This window comes from Nipponia nippon, unplaced genomic scaffold (assembly GCF_047370975.1).
Source record: "Nipponia nippon isolate SJK-2023a ecotype South Korea unplaced genomic scaffold, ASM4737097v1 scaffold_10, whole genome shotgun sequence".
NCBI classification, from domain to species: Eukaryota; Metazoa; Chordata; class Aves; order Pelecaniformes; family Threskiornithidae; genus Nipponia; species Nipponia nippon.
This window is the reverse complement of record NW_028262291.1, coordinates 19164747-19185309: the sequence shown is the minus strand read 5'-3', so window position 1 is coordinate 19185309 and position 20563 is coordinate 19164747. Positions and strand designations below refer to the sequence as shown.

Below are 20563 nucleotides of genomic sequence, written 5' to 3'. Positions count from 1 at the left end.
AAAAAAAAATAAAATACACCCCCAAAACAAAAGTCACTGGGGGAGTTCCGTGTATCAGTTTTTAATGAGAAATATTTTCTTTTCCTGTTGGAACACAGGTATTCTCTTGAAGCAAACCAGATGCAACATGAGTGTAGTTGCTGCCAGGAGTCCAGCAGCCAAACAAGGGAGGTGACCCTGACCTGCCAAAATGGAACAAGCATAAATTATAACTATGTTTACGTGGAACAATGCCAGTGCATGAATGCATGCACTTCGAAAAACTCTGCAGCATATAGTTCCCAACAGAAAAAATCTTCAGCATATGGTTCCCAATAGAAAAATCAGCAGAAGAAAGAGACGATCATTGCAAAAAGAAAGCAGAGACCCTAGGGAAGCTGGACTCATGCTTTCTGCAGAATTGTGCTCTTTCTGTAACAGATCTTACTTCAGTTTCTGTTATCACCTTTTCTCATTTGTTACTTGTAAAAAAAAAAAAAAAGTCAAATAATTAAATCTTGGGTTTTGTTTTGTTTTTAATTTTAAGTGATACCATATTGAAGGGTAGAAATAGATGACTGCGTAAAATACCTTTGTGTAAATTATGGAAATATGCAAATATGTTTCCATTCGATCACAAAATTGACATTTTGGAAAAAAAGTTTAAGGGGTCTCTAAAAAAACAAAACCAGAAAACATGGTAGCTACATTGCATTTAAATCTTGTGCCTAGAGAAAGATTTATTGCATATCATTTTTATGGATGTAATGGTCCTAACAGACATCACAGTGACAGGGAGAAGACTGTTTTCCTATTCATTTTATCTCTTACTTAATAAAACTTTCAGCATTTTTCAATTTTGGTGACTGGTGACTATTCGACACTCATCTTCATTATCTAAATGACGGAGAGCCCAATGACATCAGGGAGTTTTCTCCAACTCGCGTGGGTATATTCTCTAGCAGCCTTTGGGAATGAAGACACTCTCAAAACCCTTTTCCTGGATGAGGTTAAATTCCCTCACCCAGGCCTAAATAACTCTGCTCACTGGCAATAAAAGGTACAGAGATAAAAAAAACCCTCTTAGTTGCTCGCTGCATTCTAGTTGCCAGAATGGTGGGATAACAGGCAGGCTGTAGTTTGTCTTCCCTGTAATTAGTGGAGAGGTCCAGAAGACAAGTATAAAAAAAAAAGGAGGAAGGGAAAACTTTATTCATCACTACCATTTCATGTTCTAGATCTAAAGGTATCTGGCCTTAGAAATCAGCACTTGCTTCTTCAGCTGAAGAAACAAATCCGCATATAAATGAAAGCTCTAATTAGTTGAAGAATACTTAAGGTGAAGTCAATGAACTTAGTAAAATCAGAAAATTCTCCTGCCCCTAATTTTAACAATATTCACAAATAAGTTCAGGATATGTTTTTAAACTGTGCATTTTTTCCCTGTCCTATCTAAAAGATTTTGATTGGATTTACACTAGTGAGAAAATTGGCTGCCACAGTAGTTCATCATGTTTACCTGAACTGTTTGGAGCATTTACCTTATCAGTAGCTGTTATAATACAAAGCCTGAAATCTGCCCTGAAGGCTTGGCTGAAAAATAAAGGAGGAACTGTTTGATCAAATAATTGCACATTTTATACATGCTTATTTAGAAGCGAAATTCAATCCCTGAATGAAATTAGCAGAGCCCTATGTATTGGCCTTCACAGGCACGACCTGATATCATATTAGGGTTAACCAGTGGGGAGAAGTAGGCAGGTTTGTAAGCTTCGCATTTTACTGCTGAACTCAACTGATCTCTCAACTACCCCCGGTTTGCCTGTCCCACAGCAGCAGGTATGCAGGCTCCCCACAGGGTTACCAGCTGTGACAGTGGAGCAGACAGCTGTACCACTCACTCCCTGCACCTCCTCTGACCCAGTAATAAGCCACTTTTCATTGGGAACCTGCACTGAAGGCAGACCAGCTGCGCACCACCACTTTTACAATTTCACCACTGCATCCTCAGACCCTGAACACCAGGTATCGCTATGAGGAGACATCCAAACAGTCCTGAACAGAGTGACCAGTGGGTCAAGCAGTTTGACAGCGTCAACATACCTTCCCAGGTTTCTGGCTTCCAGAGGGTTTAGCACTTTGGGCATAGCACCACGAGAACAGAGAGGGCCTGATGCGATCTAGAACTGTACTGCAGTGAGAAACTGGGATCTAGAACTGTACTGCAGTGAAAAAACAGTGCTGCTGGCTGTAGGAGGGCTTCCTACGTGAGAGGTATTTGCATACACCAGCCGTGTTAGGCCTGGTGTTATAATGCAGAGCCAGCAATATTAATCCAACCTGGACAAATTGATGCCTGCAGAGCTGATGGGCCAGGGTGCAGAGTGCAAAAACCCAGTGACACTTACGTAACATATAACAAATGGCTGTAAACACTTCTAAAGTTGGCTTTGAGTTCAGACTGAAGCCAATGAAATCTGCATGCTTTTCCCTCTTCCTCCCTAACTCCCTAGTCTTTATATTGAGTATTTAGTACCACGTTCACCGGTTCAAAGCTTCCCTAACATTTTCTGGTCTGTAGGTTTTCCTCAACTATTTTAAGCACTGTATTAACATGTTAGCAGTATGTTCCAGTTCAAGTCTTAAGCTGCCCTCTAACGGTCATTATTCGCTTCTCTAAAGAAAACTAAACCAGGAACTTTTCCCTTAATTCTACTGGAAACATTCAGCCTTGCAGAGCATGTTCATCCATCAGAGATCAATTATATTAGCATGTAAAATTATTTTTTGATTTTAAATTCCCAAATTATGGAAGATGTAGAGGCTATTTCTCAAAGCTGAACACCACATTATTTCCAGGTAGCTGACTGGTTACCCATGAGTTTAATTTGAAGATGTCATTGCGATCAATAGTGTTCATGAAAAAAACAAAACAAAACAAAAACAAATCAGCACCACAATTCACTGCTTAGAAGAGATAATCTTGATTAGGTGTTTTTTTTTTTGGTTTAGGGTTGTTTTGGTTTGTTTTGGTTTTTTTTTCCCGCTTTGAAAACCAGCCCACTGCAAAATGCTAGAAACCACTGAATTTTCTCTGTTCTCCTTAAAATACAGCTTCCATTTTTTTTTTTTTTAAGGGAAATCTATTTTTGTACCTTTTTTCTCTCAAGCCTACACAGAAGAAAACCCAGAGGATTTGCACTTTAAGTAAACAGGATTGAGGAGGAGACAAACATTTAGATTTCTCTTTGGAACAAATGCTATACTACAATTACAAGTCCAAGGAACCTCTAGTAATTACTTTAAAGCAGAGAAATTAGCTAAATAGGAAAACACGAAGACAAACATTTGTTTGATATACAAGAAGTTACCATTTATGTTAAAATATATCTAGCTATTGTGTACTATACCAAGCTCCTTAGAACTAGAAATGATAAAATGCATGTATGCCCTAATTTTATAGCAGTTTCCAAATACGTTAAAATGCACAATCATAGCAGCAAAATAATTCCAGTTATAGAACTACAGACTAATAAATAATATTTAAAACAAGAAACGGTATATAATATAAAATGAATCCTCAGCTCTTTCCTGTCATTTCCGTGGGGTATCAAATTAATCAGAAAGTGCTGTCTTTTCATCCTATGATATTTACCATAATTAAATATACCGATGCTTCACTAAAAATTACCATAGAAAAGCATTTACCTACATCAGGAAACAGAACACTCACTCTCCTGTTCCACTAATAGTCAATTACATGGACTACTGCATTAGGGAATGTTATGTAGTAATAAGCATATACATGGTGAAACTACCCAGTTAGTGCATTTTATTGATGCCTTTTAAACAAATCTGTCAACCATACTGAGAATCTTAAACAGCTTATTGAATAGCATGTCCCATTAGCAAATAATTTACAGGTTTTATTGTCTGATCAACTACACTGGGCAAATATGAAGGTTATGCTGTTGTTCAAAAATCAGTGCATTTGTGGAACTGTACTTAACCACATGAAAGACATTTGTTAATATATACATTCATCAGGTGGAGGACAGAATTTAATATCACTGAACAAACTAAATTGGGTAAGATATGTGTACAACATTCATGTGCAGGGCCCTTTACCTCCCAATCCAAATTAATGACTTATGCTTGCTCTAGCCTTTCCAAAACAGAAAATACCAACAACATTCAATCAGGTGGAGGACTGGAAAATAGCCGAATAGACTAAAAGTAATTTGAAAGATTAGATGAAACCAATTATCCTGTAAACTGGGAAACAATAGCTCCAAATTATTTTGGTTAATAAAGAATAGTAAGTCCCTATTTATCAATCTTTCCCTAAGTCTTAAGCAAATTTTGAAAAATTTGCATGATACAGAAATACTGAACAAGATAAATACTTCTCCCTTTACGCCAACACTTCTCTTTCCTCCTCACCTTTCACTGTAACTTTCCCTGTTTCCTCTTCTTTTGAAACAGCGCCTCCAGGCAGTGATTTAAGGAGCTTGATTTTGGCTTCTGACTTTCATTCACCTCCCTTACCTCCCTTCCTCTATTGATATTTGATAGCACCATGCATGTTTTTAATACAATAACATTATGTCTAGGGAGCTTGATGTGTTCATTTACACCACCTACTTGTCTCCCAACAACACATGGAGTTTCTGCATTGTTAATTTTGTCACTGCACACAATGCAATTCCATCTGTTGAGAGAGCAGAGATTCTGTTCTCTAAGAAGTAACATGCTTCTGGGCAATGAGTTATACCAGAACATTTTTATAGTTACCTTTACTTTTGTATCTCCTGTTTTCACACTTTCATTTCCTGATCCTCAAGATTAGTTGCTAACAGGAGGATAAGTCTCTGACTTGGCAGATACTGTGGCAGTAGCTAACAGAAGTACATAAAGTTCACTTGCTGTAATCCTGAAAATAGGAGGTATGTGCAGAAGGGCTTGCCTGATGTATGAGTATCATACAGAGCCCTAACATTTTCATGATTTTGGAGACATAGAACTTTATAAGGAGTTGGCTACAAAGTAAAGAATACCTCCTTTCTACATGGTGTCAGAAGGGATCATTAAAACACAATATGCTGACCTTCTTTAAATGACCAATCATACTCCATTTATTTTTGTTACAAAAATCATAGATATGCTAGCTTGGAATCTACAAATTAAGATATTGCAGATCTTGAATCCATTTTACTTATTCCTCTTTCTAAAGCCTCTGCCTTTTCCTCTCTAGAGAAGCAGAAGATTCTTAATTGGATTTTGCCTCCTGTAGAAAAGGATTGAGAATTTCTTTTGCATAAGCTTCCTTCATCCCATCCAACCCAACTCACGTAATAGCACAATTGTTTTTATTTAAAACGTAAAAGTGGCAAAGAAACAAAAATGCTGTGTTCTAACATCAAGTATCACAGCAACTTTGTGGTTGTTTATGCAGAGATAGTCACAACATAGTCCTTACCGTCATGCCGTTTGCCAACAGCTAACTATACCACAACACTAAAATAATTAAGCTCCCCTGATTCTCCCAGCTGCTTTCACTGTTTGTTTTGTTCCCCCCACTAAGGAGAGCAGTAATGGATCACCTTCAATATAAAAATATTCAGATCAGCTCAACAGGCTGAACCATTTCTGAGGTACATTTTAGCACTTCTGCTATATTTTAATAGTGAAGACACAGATCATGTTAAATTCTTTTGAAACATTCACTCGATATGAAGGCTGAGTCCTGGTCCTCAGGTTCTGTATCACATGAATTTAAGTCCTGAAGTATGCCAGAAAGTATTTAGATGCTTCTTACTTCCATGCTGTGTGAACACGCTGAAACTTTAAGAGACACATAAATCATCCTTCCATTTCTTTTGAAAAAGAAATGTGCTTCAGAGAGGTTATCAGGTTTGTCTTACCAGCTGTTTCAATGTAAGTATTTATCATTTTAAAGTATTCCCATAATACTCTGTGTCATAAAAGAAAAATAAAATCATCATTTCTTTTGGCATCATCCTGCTAAGGTTTTCTTATTCAGACACCCACATTTTAGTAGTTTTAAGTGACCTTTTTCAAATGGACAAAAATAGCACTTGAAAAATATGTTACTTAGGATGAAAAGGGAAAAAGTTCTCAATCCTCCTGCTACAGGCCACATGCTGATTTTTAATTTGAGCTGGGGGAAAAAAAAAAAAAAAAAAAAATCTCCCTTCACACCTTCTTCTTACCAGTACTATAAAAAACCCCAAGCAGGTACCTTGGAGGGTTATTTTCTGTGCAACAATCTCAGTACCAGTTTCTGCCAGCAGCAGCAGACAGGTTAGAATAATTGATAGCCTATTCCTCTTAGTAGGACTCGAATCAAATTGGAAGATCCAAATGAAGGTATAACTATAGCTTTATATGTATCGTCAATTAACAATCAAGGAAATGCAGAGTTGATGAATAGAAGACATCTGAAAATATAACAATAACCCAAAGCCTCTCACACTCCAGTACTTACCATGTGACCTGTAATGAAGCAGAGCCTCATCTAAACCATTGAATTCAGTGAAAATATTCCTGCTGATATCAGGAGGCTTTGAATCAAACCTCGCGTTTATGGAAAAAAGCAGATAATGTTGTTTAAATTATGTTAAGTACCTCACTCATGAAACTGCAGCCTTATTCTTATGACTGTAATGATTGGGTTTGCTAGTCACCTGCTATGAGAAGAGTTTCTTTTTAAACACTTCTCACACTGGTCGGAAGCATTGCCAATGGTAATTCATTTCTTGCCTGCAGATACCTCTCTTCACAAGAGAGGGTTCAAGCACACGTTACAGAACACTGAAACCAGTTTCCCTCCTTTCTCCAACTAGGCTAACTCTGTTTTTCTAAGAGAATATACTATTTGCCCCATACTTCAAGATGCAAGTGTATTCATGGAGAACATTAGTGCTGTGAGATAGCCCACTCTGGGTATCATACTTAAGAGCAAGGTAACATGAAATGGGAGGACATGAGAAATCCCTTGCCGATTGTGCGTGTAGATAGTGTAACAACTCAAAATGGGGCACACAATATAAGAACTTCTAAGCTGTACATGAACCTGCCCTTTCTAATCAATCAGAATTTTTAATGATATTCAATAAGATTTAAATTTACACTTTGTAAAAAATAACTTAAGTAGTAATTTTCTTCATAATACTTAGGATACTTAGGATGAAGAAAATTATTACTGAAACTTAAATATTTTAACACCTCACCACTGTAGAAAACACTTGAAGTGAAAAGATGAAAAAATAGCACACACCCTCCCCCCCCAATTCTTTAAGAGTTTCTCTAACACCATTTGTAAGTTAATGGGAGTTACGAACTTACTACAAAGTTCTATGCCATTAAAGCCATATTGTTATAGCCTTTTATGTTTTGTGTTTTCTTCAGTAGTGCTATGGCTGTGCTGGAACTGCGCATCTGATTTCCAGTGTTCAATGTTCTTCAATGCCTTACTATCTGCGAACAAACAAATCATTATCTGTGACAACCAAAAAACATGAGACAGGCTGATTAACAACAGATTACAAAAGCTGTTAAGCTTGGAAACGTCTACTAGAACAAGCAGAGTGGTATTTTCATTCTTCAAAATGATAGAAAATGAAATGATCAAGCCCAGATAGGAAGTAGCTTACAAAAGTCAGCATTGCAAATTTATTAGAAGCAGGACAAATGTATAAATCAACCTCCCTTTATAAAGCTCAAAACCTGGACACCTTAAAGTTGGGGAGCTAAACTTTTACTATTCTCAGCTGTCCGGATTTCTAGCTTCTCAAAGATTTATTCCAAGCACAGCTGTATTGTTTGAAACTATATAAAGTATCTTCTGGACTCTCAGAGTTACCACCCAGACATGAAATGAAACTGAAATTGTTGCCAGTTTATTTACACTGAAATTGTTGCCAGTTTATTTACACATCACATTAAAATAAAAAATAATAATCTTGTGATAACAAGCAAGCTTGTTAATTCAAACTGTGCCATTTGAGAACAGAATAAATCCTATTTTATAAAGGGAATTACATTTAGTGAGCTGCCTCTAAATAAAAGCTACTATCATAGAATATCTCAGGTTGGAAGAGACCCATAAGGACCACTGAGTTCAACTCCCTGCTCTTTGCAGGACTACCTGAAACTAAATCATATGACTAAGAGCATCATCCAGACACTCCTTGAACTCTGACAGGCTTGGTGCCCTGACCACTTCCCTGGGGAGCCTGTTCCGGGGATTGACCACGCCCTCAGCAAGGAACCTTTTCCTAATATCCAACCTGAACTTCCCTTCATGCAGCTTCATTCCATTTCCTCGTGTCCTATCGCTGGTCACCAGAGAGAGGAGATCACCACCTCCCCCCTGCCACCCCCCTTGAGGAAGTTGTAGACTGCAATGAGGTCACCCCTCAGCCTTCTCTTCTCCAAGCTGAACAAGCCAAGTGACCTCAGCCACTCCTTGTAAGTCTTGCCCTCGAGACCTGTCACCATCTTGGTCACCCTCCTCAGACACACTCTAATTGTTTGATGTCCTTCTTATATTGAGGCACCCAAAACTGCACACAGTCCTGCACACAGTTCAGATGGGGCCACACCAGTCCAGTGCAGAGTGGGACAATCACGTCCCTTGACCAGCTAGCTATGCTGTGCTTGATGCACTCCAGGACATGGTTGGACCTTCTGGCTGCCAGGGCACACTGTTGACTCATATTCAACTTGCCATCAACCCAAACACCCAGGATCTCTTTCTGCTGGGCAGCTCTCCAGCCTCTCCTCCCCCAGTTTGTACATAAAACCAGGATTAACCCATCCCAGGTGCAAAATCTGGCACTCGCTCTTGCTAAATTTCATACGGCTGGCAATTGCCCAGCTCTCTAGTCTATCCAGATCTCTCTGTAAGGCCTCTCTACCCTTGAGGGAGTCCACAGCTTCTTCTAGTTTAGCATCATCAGCAAACTTAATGTACTTACTGCATCCAGACCATTTATAAAAACATTAAAGAGCACTGGCCCTAAAACTGAGCCCTGGGGAGCCCCACTGGTGACTGGCCACCAGCCTGACATAACCCCATTTACTGTAAGCCTTCTGCCCCGCTTGCTTGACTTCCAACACTCTGGAATTGTCTGCTCCTGCGCTCTTAAGAGATGACTCTTAAAAAGTGACCAGTGTTCATGGACCCCAATACCTTCAAAAGCAGATTCCCAGGAGCCCTTACTAGCTCCTTCAGCAGCCTGAAGTCTGCTCTCCCCATATCCAGGGTCAAAGTTTTACTGGCAGTGTTTTTCCTATCACCAATGATTTGAAACTCAACTGTCGCTGTGACCAAGACAGCCATCAATCACCGCTTCATCCACAAGTCCCTCTCTGTTTACACACAAATCTAGGAGGGCATCTTTCCTAGTTGGCTCCCTTAGTACCTGCACCAAGAAGTTATCTTCAACACGCTTCAGGAATTTCCTGGACCTGTTTATGTCCACTGTATGATATTCTCAGTTGATCTCTGGGAAGCTAAAATCACCCATAAGGACAAGGGCAGTTGATCTAGAGATACCCCTTAATTTACTGTAGAATAATTCATCGTTGTCATCATTCTGGCTGAGTGGTTGATAGTAGACTACCACAACAACATCCGCTTTATTTGCTTCCCCCTCCTTCCTGCCAATCAGGAAGGAGGCACTGCTAGGCCTGCTATTCACAAACCAAGAAAACCTGCTTTGTAGTATCTCAGTCAGTAACAACCTTGGCTGCAGTGATCACAGTACTGTGGAGTTCGGGATCCGGCTGAGCATGCTGAAGGTTAGCACCAAAACAAGGGTTCTAGATTTTAGAAGAGCAAACTTCAGCTTGCTCAGAGCTCAGTTGGGAGGGATTCCATGGGAAGCTTCCATGGAGGATAAAGGAGCCAGCAAGTGCTGGGAGCTCTTCAAGAATGCTCTCTTGGAAGCACAAAACCAGTTTATCCCCTATAAAAGGACGGGAAGTAAGCAGAGCAAGAGGGCCCCTTGGTTCAACCACGAGCTCCTGGGTCTGCTTAAAACCAAGAGATGCATACCAGAGATGGAGAAGTAGAAGATTATCCATTGAGAACTACAAGGGAATTGCCAGAGTGTGCAGAGATGCAGTTAGAAAAGCAAAAGCTCAGCTTGCATTGGAACTGGCGAGAGATGTCAAAAATATCAAGAAAGGGTTCTTCAGGTATGTAAGTTGCAAGCGGAAACAGAAGGAAAACACAGGCCCACTGTTAAACAGGAGAGGTGAATCAGTCACCAACAATGCTGAAAAGGTAGAGGTTCTCAACACTTTCTTCACCTCTGTCTTTACCAACACTGTTGGATCCCAGGCACTGAGAACAAAAATCCAGGATGATCCAAACATAGACCCACCATCAGTGAAGAAGGAGTTACTATGAATTATTACAGGAGCTTGTCCCCTACAAATCAATGGGCCCCGATGCTATCCACCCGAGGGTGTTGAGAGAGCTGGCTGATGTCATTGCTGGGCCACTCTCTATAATCTTTGAGAAGTTGTGGAGATCAGGGGATGTCCCAGAAGACTGGAGGAAGGCGAATGTTACCCCTATCTACAAGAAGAGCCCAAGGGAGGATCTAGGTAATTATAGGCCCATCAGTCTTACTTCAATCCCCGGGAAAGTCATGGAACGGATCCTCCTGGGGGCCATCATGAGTCAAATGAAGCACGTGATTAGGAAAAGCCAACACGGCTTCACCAAGGGCAGATCATGCCTGACAAATCCGGTGGCCTTCTATGATAAAGTGACCTGTTTGGTTGACATGGGGCGAGCAGTGGACATTGTCTACCTGGACGTCTCCAAGGCTTTCGATACGGTTCCCAATAGCCTCCTCCTGGAGAAATTGATGCGTTTTGGCCTAGACAAGTGGTCTGTGCAGTGGGTGAGGAATTGGCTGGCAGGCTGCACACAAAGGGCGGTGGTAAATAGCTCTTTTTCAAACTGGCAACCCATCACAACTGGGGTCCCCCAGGGATCGATATTGGGCCCAACACTATTCAATATTTTCATAAGTGATCTGGATAATGGGATCAAGTGTAGCCTGATGAAGTTTGCAGATGACACCAAACTGAGTGGGGAAGTAGACACTCTGGAAGCGAGAGCCACCCTGCAGGAAGATCTGGATAGGGTGGTAGAGTGGGCTAACACGAACCTTATGAAGTTTAACAAGGACAAGTGTAAGGTCTTGCACCTGGGAAAACATAATCCAGGAGTGCAGCTCAGACTGGGATCCACCTGGCTAGAGAGCAGCTCCGTGGAAAGGGCCCTGGGGATCCTGGTGGACAGGAAGCTCAATAAGAGTGAACAGTGTGCTGCTGTGGCCAAGAAGGCCAATAGGATGCTGGATCAAAAAGAGCATCACCAGCAGAGATAAAGAAGTCATTATCCCACTCTACTCAGCGCTTGTCAGGCCACACCTGGAATACTCTGTACAGTTCTGGTCCCCGTTATACAAAAAAAGATGTGGACAGGCTGCAGGGGGTCCAGAGAAGGGCCACCAAGATGATCAAGGGTCTGGGAAGCCTGCCGTATGAGGATAGGCTGAGAGAGCTGGGTTTGTTCAGCCTTGAGAAAAGGAGGCTTAGAGGTGATCTCATCACCATGTACCAGTACTTAAAGGGGAGCTACAAAGATGGAGACTCCCTTTTTACAAGGAGTCACATGGTGAGGACAAGGGGTAACGGGTACAAGTTACTCCCAGGGAGATTCCGATTGGACATGAGAGGAAAATTTTTCACAATGATAACAGTCAATCATTGGAATAATCTCCCCAAGGAAGTGGCTGACTCCGCTATGCTGAACATGTTTAAGACTCAGCTGGACATGGCCATCTCATCTAGATTGTGCTCTTGCCTAGAAAGGTTGGACCAGATGATCATTGAGGTCCCTTCCAACCTGGTATTCTATGATTCTATGATTCCTTACCCAGAGGCTCTCAACCATGTTGTCACCAACTCTAATCTCCATACAATCCAACCCCTCCCTTAAAGACAGCGCCACCCCTCTGCCTCGCCTGCCCTGCCTATGCCTCCTGAGGAGCCTGTAACTGTCCATCACAACACATCAGTCAGAGGACACATCTCACCAGGTTTTGCTTAAGCCAATGATGTCTTAGCTCTGCGACTGGGCCAAAGCTTCTAGCTCCTCTTGTTTATTTCTCATGCTGTGTGTATTAGTATAGACAGTTCAAATGTGCTCCAGTGTACGCAGCACATCATGGGGCAGGCTGAAGAACCTTGCTAACCACACCATCCCTCACTGGTATGCTACCAACACACTTATCTCTAGCAAGCCTGGTTTTATTCCCTTCCCTCTTCAAATCTAGCTTAAAGCTCTTTCAATGAGCCCTGCTAACTCCTGCGCAAAGATCCTTTTCCCCCTTTGAGGCAGGTGTACCCCATCTGTCACCAGCAGGCCTGGTGTTGTGTAGACCGACCCATGATCAAAAAACCCAAAAAACTTTTCCAGTGACACCAGTCTCGGAGCCAGCTATTGATCAGCTGGGTCTTCTTGTTTCTTCCCTTATCATTCCCTGCAACTGGAAGGACAGATAAGAATACTACTTGTCCTCCTGACCCCTTAACCAGTCATCCCAAGGCCTTTTCATCGCCCTTGGACTTCTTATTGCAACTTCATTGCTGCCTAGATGAAAAAGCAACAATGGATAATAATCTGAGGGCCATACCAGGGTAGGAAACCATCACATCTTTAACGCGGGCCCCTGGGAGGCAGCAGACTTCCCTATGAAGAGGGTCCAGTCTGCATATTGGGCCTTCTGTTGCTCTCAGAAGAGGGTCTCTTATGACAATGACCAGTGTTTTTTTCTTTATGGAAGTGGTTCTGTCACAGGGCGCAGGCCAACTTAACCTTGGCAATGCCTCCAACCTAGATGGAACCATTGTCTTCGTTATTGTTCGATTCCACTTGCGGAACCTTGTACCTATTATGCAAGGGCACCTGAGAAGGTGGGGCAGTCACAGAGGAGATTCGCCTGCTGCACTGGGCAGGAACTTGTCGCCATTCCCCCCACTATGTGCACTTCTATAATTACTCAGTGGTTAATTTTTAAAATAGCATTAAGCATTTCAAATCAACCTGACTGTTCCACATTAAGCTGATTACTAGTACAAAAATTATGCATTTAAGGTGGAAAAAACATTGTCCTGTGACACAGTGCCAAGCTCCTGAAACTAATCCATAGAGAAACATGGACAGCACAGACATGGAAGATAAGTTCAGTGTACTTTTTCACTCACTGTAGTTATTTCATAATTGGAGATGATTTTAAAAGAAATTGAATCATCCTTCATTCTTTTCCAATGATAAATGCATTAAAATTATAAAGGTTGTCCATTTGCATCTAGTCTGCTTCATATTCCAGATTAGTACACTTAATGTTTTAAAAACGTGTTCCAAGTGAATTGTTTGGATATTCCAAACAGCAGTACTTTCATAGTTCTCCCACACATGGAAACACAGATGTAGCTAAGATCAATTTCAATCTACTTGCTTTCCATGAATTCACTTTTCCCACCTATATGCAAATTTTACTTCAAAAGTTATGGTATACAATAAATACAGACTACTCGTTCTTACAAAATTAAGCTTTTTGGCAAGACAGTAAAGAAAATCCATCTAAAATATACTGTAGTATGAAAATAGATCAACTTGGGATTCTAAACAAGTTTTCTGAATATCTAGGAGAGAAAGCTGAAGTAGGCTACAACTTAAAACTGCAGCAGAGGAGATTGTTAATATGGGTTTTCATTTCTCCTACTTATTCTAAGAAAACACATATTTGTATTTCTTCCTAGAGGCCCTGCTCTCATTGATGTACTTAAATGTTTTAGTAATTCAAAATACACTGATTTCTCTTTACACCCCTACACATCATCACTGGTTGATTAGCACTGAAATGAAAAAGCTAGTAAATAATAAAATGCTAAATAGATGTTTTAGCAGCCACAAGAACAGCAACGTTTGTTTAAGTAAATTAATTCTCAATTTTCTTATCTCTCACAGTGCACTGGAGAAATGTGAAAGCAAACTGTAAGGTTTAGAACACAAATTGAGATACAAAGTGACACTCAGGGGCTAGCAGAAAGCACAATTCGAATACAGTTTCATTTCATACTAGGTGCTAAGTACACTAAGGAAATAAATGAAAGGAAATTCAGTTTTGAAAGATTCCTCTCAACTATCATTTGTTAAAAAAAAAAAATTAACTCCTAATAAAAAAACCACACTATGATCTGGACAGTAAACCCCAAAATGTTAGCTTGATAATACTCTACAGTATTATTATCTATAATATTATAGATAATATTATATTATATTATATTATTATTATATATAATTATATATTATCTGTAATACTCTAGCAGTTGATTAATAATCACTGAGCACGGATATCAATGCTGTTAAATGAGAAAGAGGACCTCAGATAGCTTTACAGTCATTCATAGAATTAAAAAGAGATGCTATGTAAACCAAAATCTTTAAAATTAATTCATTACATATTAGCAGATAAAGCCAGCTCTTACTGTAACTAAAATAGCACATAACAAGGTCTATTTCATAACTCTTCACTTGGACACCACTCTTATCTAGAGCATTCTCAACCCCTTCATAATGCAGAGCATTTCATCCATACCCACATACTGTTCTTCCCTCCTCCCTTGTACCTCCAACATTGTCCTTCAAACAATGCAATGTCACTACTGCCTCATTCTGTCCTCTACGCCTGCAATACCGTAACATTTTCTTGAGAAAGTAGCACCTAGAAGAGTTAGAAAAAGGTATCTACCAAAAGATGAATGCTTAAAATACGTTTGAGCGTTTACTGTACTAGTCCCACCAGATGATCACATTAAGAACCAGTGTAACTTGTTAACTAATGTGCAAGACTGAATAAAAGACAGTAACTGGTACTTGAGTTCTACATCTGTCTACAGACAAAGACTCAAATTGTGGTGCTCTCCAACAAAGACATAATACACTTTCATTTAGATGATACATTTATTAAATTAGAATGAAAAAGTTAATGTACTTTAGAGTGCAAGAAACATATTGGACACTGGACCTCAATACAGAGAAACAATGTCTTCAGAATTATTACAGTGAAAAACATCCTCTGTACGGTATTACATATCAACTAAACAAGCAATAACATTTGTAAGGGAAAAAACATACAGTACCATCAGCAGATGCAAAGAGCAGTAGAGAAGAAAGTAGCAAGGATCTAGCTAGACAAAAAATGTTCCTACCTTTAGCAAGTTTAGGCTCTTGGCAGGACTCAAACTAGCACTAAGAGCACTAACTTTTAGCAGATGCCAGTCTTACACAACTGGCTTTGGCTCTAAGCTGCTTGAAGCTGTTGAGCAGAAGAGCAGCATCAAACACAGTATTATCCCATTAGCATTTTGTCAAAAGCTACAACCATAATGAGTGACAATTTATTTGTTTTAAATCAAGAAATAGACTTTCAGTTCCAATACCTGTATTTCACACACCCTAGAATAACTAAACACTCCCTGCCTTTTTTCATCTCTCCAACTCAAACCTGACAATGAACAGCTTGACTGAGAGGATATGTATGCTGAAAAGCTGAGTAGACTTATGATCAGTGTTTTGTTCTTTTTAACAAGATAAAGTAGCACATCTTGACATAAGAGTTTCAGCTATAATGCTTAATTAAATCAAGACAAAAAAGTCCCCAGAACAATATTTAAGTATTTAATATTCAGTGTAGCATGCTGAAATCCATCTACTGGCCATACTGCTCCTACAAATCCCACCTTCAACTCATATCTACCCTGTTTTGCATGACATTTGCCTAGAACAAAACAATAAAAAAAAAATAAAATCTAAGAACAGGAGCCTTCCTCAGAGGCCCAGAGCTTTATTTATGAATAAACCTGGCTAACCTAACATTCACACTTACCTCTCCTGGTGGTTCGGATTGAAAGGTGTTTATTCTGTGCTTAAAATTGAGCTGTAATAGGATGCAGTACAATTTACCAGCCATTAAATTGAACCATGACCACTTGCTTTTATAAAAAGCTGTATTATGGATCCCAACATTTTAATATAAAAATTTAAATATATACATTTTCCCTGAATTGTTCCATCCTTAGCAGTTCATGCTGTGTAAAAGTTAGAGCAAGGGACTCTTCCTGGAGATATCTAAGCATTAAATCCTTACCAAGATTTACCTTTTGGGTGACAATGTCACAAATCACTGTGCAATAAAGACCAAATGCCTCTACACCTACTCAGTCACAAAATTTACCATGATTGTAGGGAAGGGGCAAGACTAGTTTCTTGATAAACACCTGTTTTATTTTAGAAAATAAAAATGTGGTGATTCTACAACTAAAGGACACAGAAACCATAGCCTTGAAACTCATTATTGAAAAGCCAATCGGAGGACGTATAGACACTTATGCTTTCAATGGTAAATTTAAAATGGTAAGGGATTCATAACAAAACTTAAAATCATACATTATGAAAAAACAGCTTTAGAAGGTCAGAAACTGGGATGACTTTTGGTGCTGTATTTTAAAAGTTTCAGTATCACTTTTAATCATAAAAATAAATAAATATTCACACTCTACTGACAGTGCTAACTAAAGGCTTCTTCAATGGGCGGGGGGATAAAAATCAGCTTTTCGGCAGGTAATAAAGAAAATATTTTAAGCGTGGGACATGAAACAAAGTGTAGGGAAGAAGAGAATACAGGTCCCTTTTCCCTATTCCAAACCTGGCTTTAATGTTCTCATGAATCACTCAAGAGCCTAGATTTCAAGTGTACATTCATTCCAACTCTTGAAAATATAAAGGTCTATGGCTATTGTAGAAAGTATTTGAAATCAAACATTAAAAAGATAAAACAGCAACATTGCACATCACTGGAAAAAGAAACTGGTGCATACTAGTTAAAGTGCATTACTTTACCAGCTACAAAAACAGACGCTGCAGATATCTGTCCAGCAGGTGTAACTGGTGCATACTGTAAGATTCTGCAGCTCCAAGATGAACTGTTATCTGAAAAAATAACACTAACAATAAATACAAGCAACCTCCAACCTCCTCTGAGGATCAGACTATAACTCAGCTATGTTAAATTTTCTCTCACAAAGAATTTATTTCCATCTGCATCAAATAATAATAAATTGACTACAGCAACCGTAGTCTTAGTCACTGAGCAACTCATAATGCCATTCAAAGATTCTGAAGCTACTTTTCGTGCTTCTTATTTCAGATTACAGGAAAAAATACAATAGATTTTCCACTGACATAAAATGATAATTTTGCTGAAATATAGGTGTAAAGAAAGAAGTCTTATAACTAGATCATAGCTTTTGCTTTTTTCATGTAAGACAACGCCTTAAATAATTGTTTACGGCTTCAGTAATTTTCCAGGTATAAAAATCTTTCCTTCTGCATTTATTCTTTGAAATAGCCATGGGAATGCAGAAGTAGTAATTAGAGTGCAATTAACCATGCGAGTACATTAGGGCTCAGTCCTGTTCTCTGCTACAGCAATACATACTGTACAAGTTAAAAGTTACCTGTTAAGATTTTAGAGATATCTAACAATACTATATGGGAGGATAAAGCCCCAAATGCACACCAGATACTATATTGCTTTGGTGCCCAATGACTAGATTGAATAGAAGATGCTCATTACAAATACCAACAGTGCAACCTAAGAAATTTACCTTATTAAATTAAAAATCTTCAGTCAGAAACAGTTGAATATATCACAGCAATAACTAAACACCACAGGACAAGGAAAGGGTCTTTCTTTTAATTTCTGGCAGAAATAGGCTGCTTGATGAAACGTAAATACTTAAACGAATCAGTTATGTTTAAAGAGCAAACCCTCCACGGAAAGGAAATTTTTTTCAACCTAACGAACACTAGTAAATCCTGTACTGCATAGAGTTACTTTGTAAGAACAAGTTTATGAAAAGGGAGAGAGAAAGAAAAAAAAGCAGCATTACTCCCCATCCCATCAGAATATAGCCACACAGGGCACAGCTGATAGTAAAGATGCTTCAATGCTATATTGTAGGACATAAGCTAAACTGAATATGTACAGACTGAGAAAGAAAGTGAAAAAGATCCAAATGTCCAAGGAGAAAAGGGGTATAATCTTTCACACAGGATGCGCTAACAGAAAGCTGTTGGGAAATTCTTCCTCTAGCTAAATCCCTGGCTTGGCAAGTAAAAATAAGTGGCATTGAGGACAGGGACTATGCAGGAAGTAGGGATCTATGATTCTTCAGCCATCTGAAGCAGGGAGTTGATAGCTGCATCCTTGTTCCCCCTCTGAGCTTCTAGCACTGAGCGGATTACTTCCCTGTCCATGTTGGGAAACATGTCCTGGATAGATTTCAGGTCCTCTTCATTACACAGGTGCTGAGGGTTGACCGCAGGAGGTGGTATTGCCACTGGTACCATGCCTGGATTACAGACTGCAGGCATCCCTGCAGGCAAAAAACAGAAGAAAAAAACCAAAACATACATGAGGCAGGGGTGGCAGTAATCAATGATTTTGAAGAAAGCGGCTCATGACTCACCCCAACCCACCAACTTCAGCGTTTGTTTTTTGTTTTTTAACATGTACTCCAGGAAAGAGAGGAAGAAAAAAAAAAAAAAAAAAAAAAAAGATGGCAGAGATGATCATACCTAGACTGCTGCAATCAGAATACATTTTTCTGGAACAGGTTCTCTGACCAAGTTATGTTCCAGAAGTGGTAAACTACAGTATGGCAACAGGTATAGCTCAAAATTTAGGTACAACTTGCATTAACCAGGTTTACACATGAATCACTAACCAAACACTAAGCGCACCACAGAAAGGTGGGGGTGTTTTCCCCCCACCCTCTAAACTCCAAAAACAAGGCATCCATCATAGTTCGTAGTGTATTTATGTTGTGATGAAAAAGATGGTTTTACATCAGCAATATACATAACTGATATTTAGAAATCCAATGAATACAATCTCTATTGTGTTCAAAGGAAAACAAAGTATTTAGGTCCACTAGGAGACTGGATCACACTCATAAGCAAGTTTTAAGCAAATGTTTTTCCCTGGTTAAAGTTCCATCCAGTTCAGCCTGCAAAGTCACAAAGTGGCAAAAGAACAACTCCTCTTATGCCTACAGGGATACAGACTACTTCTCCCTGTTCCTCTGCCAGAGGACAAAAGTAATCTGATCATTTTTCATGCACTACTTGTATGTCTGTGTAAAATTAAAGCACTGTCAGTTTATAAACACAGTTTTAGAACGTGAGTTTTCTAATTCCTGTTAAAAGGAACTACCAGACAAAAGTCCCTTTTCATCACTTAACAGCTTTTATCATTAATTAAGCATAGATCCGTTGCTGAAAAAACTACCATTTGTTTTTATAAAACTGAAACCAGGTATAGTATACATCTAGAGTCGTTTGTTATCAATTCTGAAACTGGCATATGTCATTTCTTCTCTAAGTAGTTCCAGACCCTGATTATCTTAGTCCCACACCTTTGTGTGTTACTTTTCCAGTTCTGCTGTATTGTTTCTAAGGTAGAATCACCTGCATCTAGACACAAACATGGCACTGCTTCATACAGCAGCATGATAAAGCTTTTGTATTTGTTCTTTATTTGCTTTCTACTGTTTCAAACACTATTCACCTGGTATTTTCATAAAATAGTCCACAGCAATTCAAATATTCAAACCCAATATGCATTAGTTAAGGTTTTTCTTTACACATAATACTTTAACACCAGCCTTTATATGTGATTTTATTTCCCATTTACTATAAGGAGATCCTTCTGCAACCTGCTGCAGAGAGACTTAGAAAACTGCTAAGAGTTTTTGTTTTGACAAATTGTCTATTAGTCCCCTTGCCTCGATTAGTTTTTTTAAAAATATGATGCACCCCACCAAAGGCCTCCCTCCACTGGGGGATGACTCATCACTTATTTTATCTGTTCATCAGCTTTTCAAAATAGCTATTAAACCACAGCAGGACCTTTATTGTATCAGAATATCATATGATAGGAAGAGTCCTTAGCAAATAACATTTTCAAAATGCAGCTGACAAGGTGATATACACAGACCACATCATTCTTATCCACATACTCATGCACCTATAATTTCTAAGGTATGAGCTTTCCCTACATAACCATGTCACCTCCTTCTAAAGTTTACCTACTTAGTTGTCTGTTTTAAATCAGCTCATTCTAATCTCCATAGGTTTTAATTAGTTTATGCAATAGGGAAAACAGTTACTTCAGAACTGTTTTTAAAAAAAATAAAATTGTTTGCTATCCTCCAGTCCTCTGAAAGCAAGACTAATTAAGCAATGGGTTACATACTGCATTTGGTAAAAAAATCCAAAACAAAAGACTGGGAATAAATGCTATCTTACCTGCATTTCCTTACTGATCATCTTAACAATTAGTGTTAAACTCTAAAATTAGAGGCTCCTTCTCCATAAAAAAAAGCATTCCTGCCTAGGAAGGAC

The 20563-nt window shown here is 39.2% G+C and overlaps 2 protein-coding genes across 16 annotated transcripts in view; one reads left to right on the top strand and one right to left on the bottom strand.

Annotated features, from left to right (window-relative positions):
• LOC104010739 (uncharacterized) overlaps window positions 1–6481 on the top strand; it is a 48806-nt gene extending 42325 nt beyond the window's left edge. The window contains exon 42 of the mRNA XM_087745793.1: window positions 99–6481. Within this exon, the coding sequence (XP_087601919.1) occupies window positions 99–318 (220 nt within the window). The 3' untranslated portion in view covers window positions 319–6481. The remainder of the gene's footprint in view (window positions 1–98) is intronic.
• A 6-nt stretch (window positions 6482–6487) lies between these two features.
• Window positions 6488–20563, bottom strand: part of TOLLIP (toll interacting protein) — a 36564-nt gene continuing 22488 nt past the window's right edge. For 10 of the 15 annotated variants that reach the window (XM_009462404.2, XM_009462413.2, XM_087745804.1 and 7 more), the window contains one exon: window positions 15040–18534. In XM_009462404.2, coding sequence (XP_009460679.1) covers window positions 18320–18534 — 215 coding nt within the window. In that variant the 3' untranslated portion in view covers window positions 15040–18319. Of the gene's footprint in view, window positions 6577–7347; window positions 7480–15039; window positions 18535–20563 lie in introns of those variants that run through there. The other 5 variants (XR_015701866.1, XR_015701864.1, XR_015701867.1 and 2 more) reach the window with 5 other exon arrangements.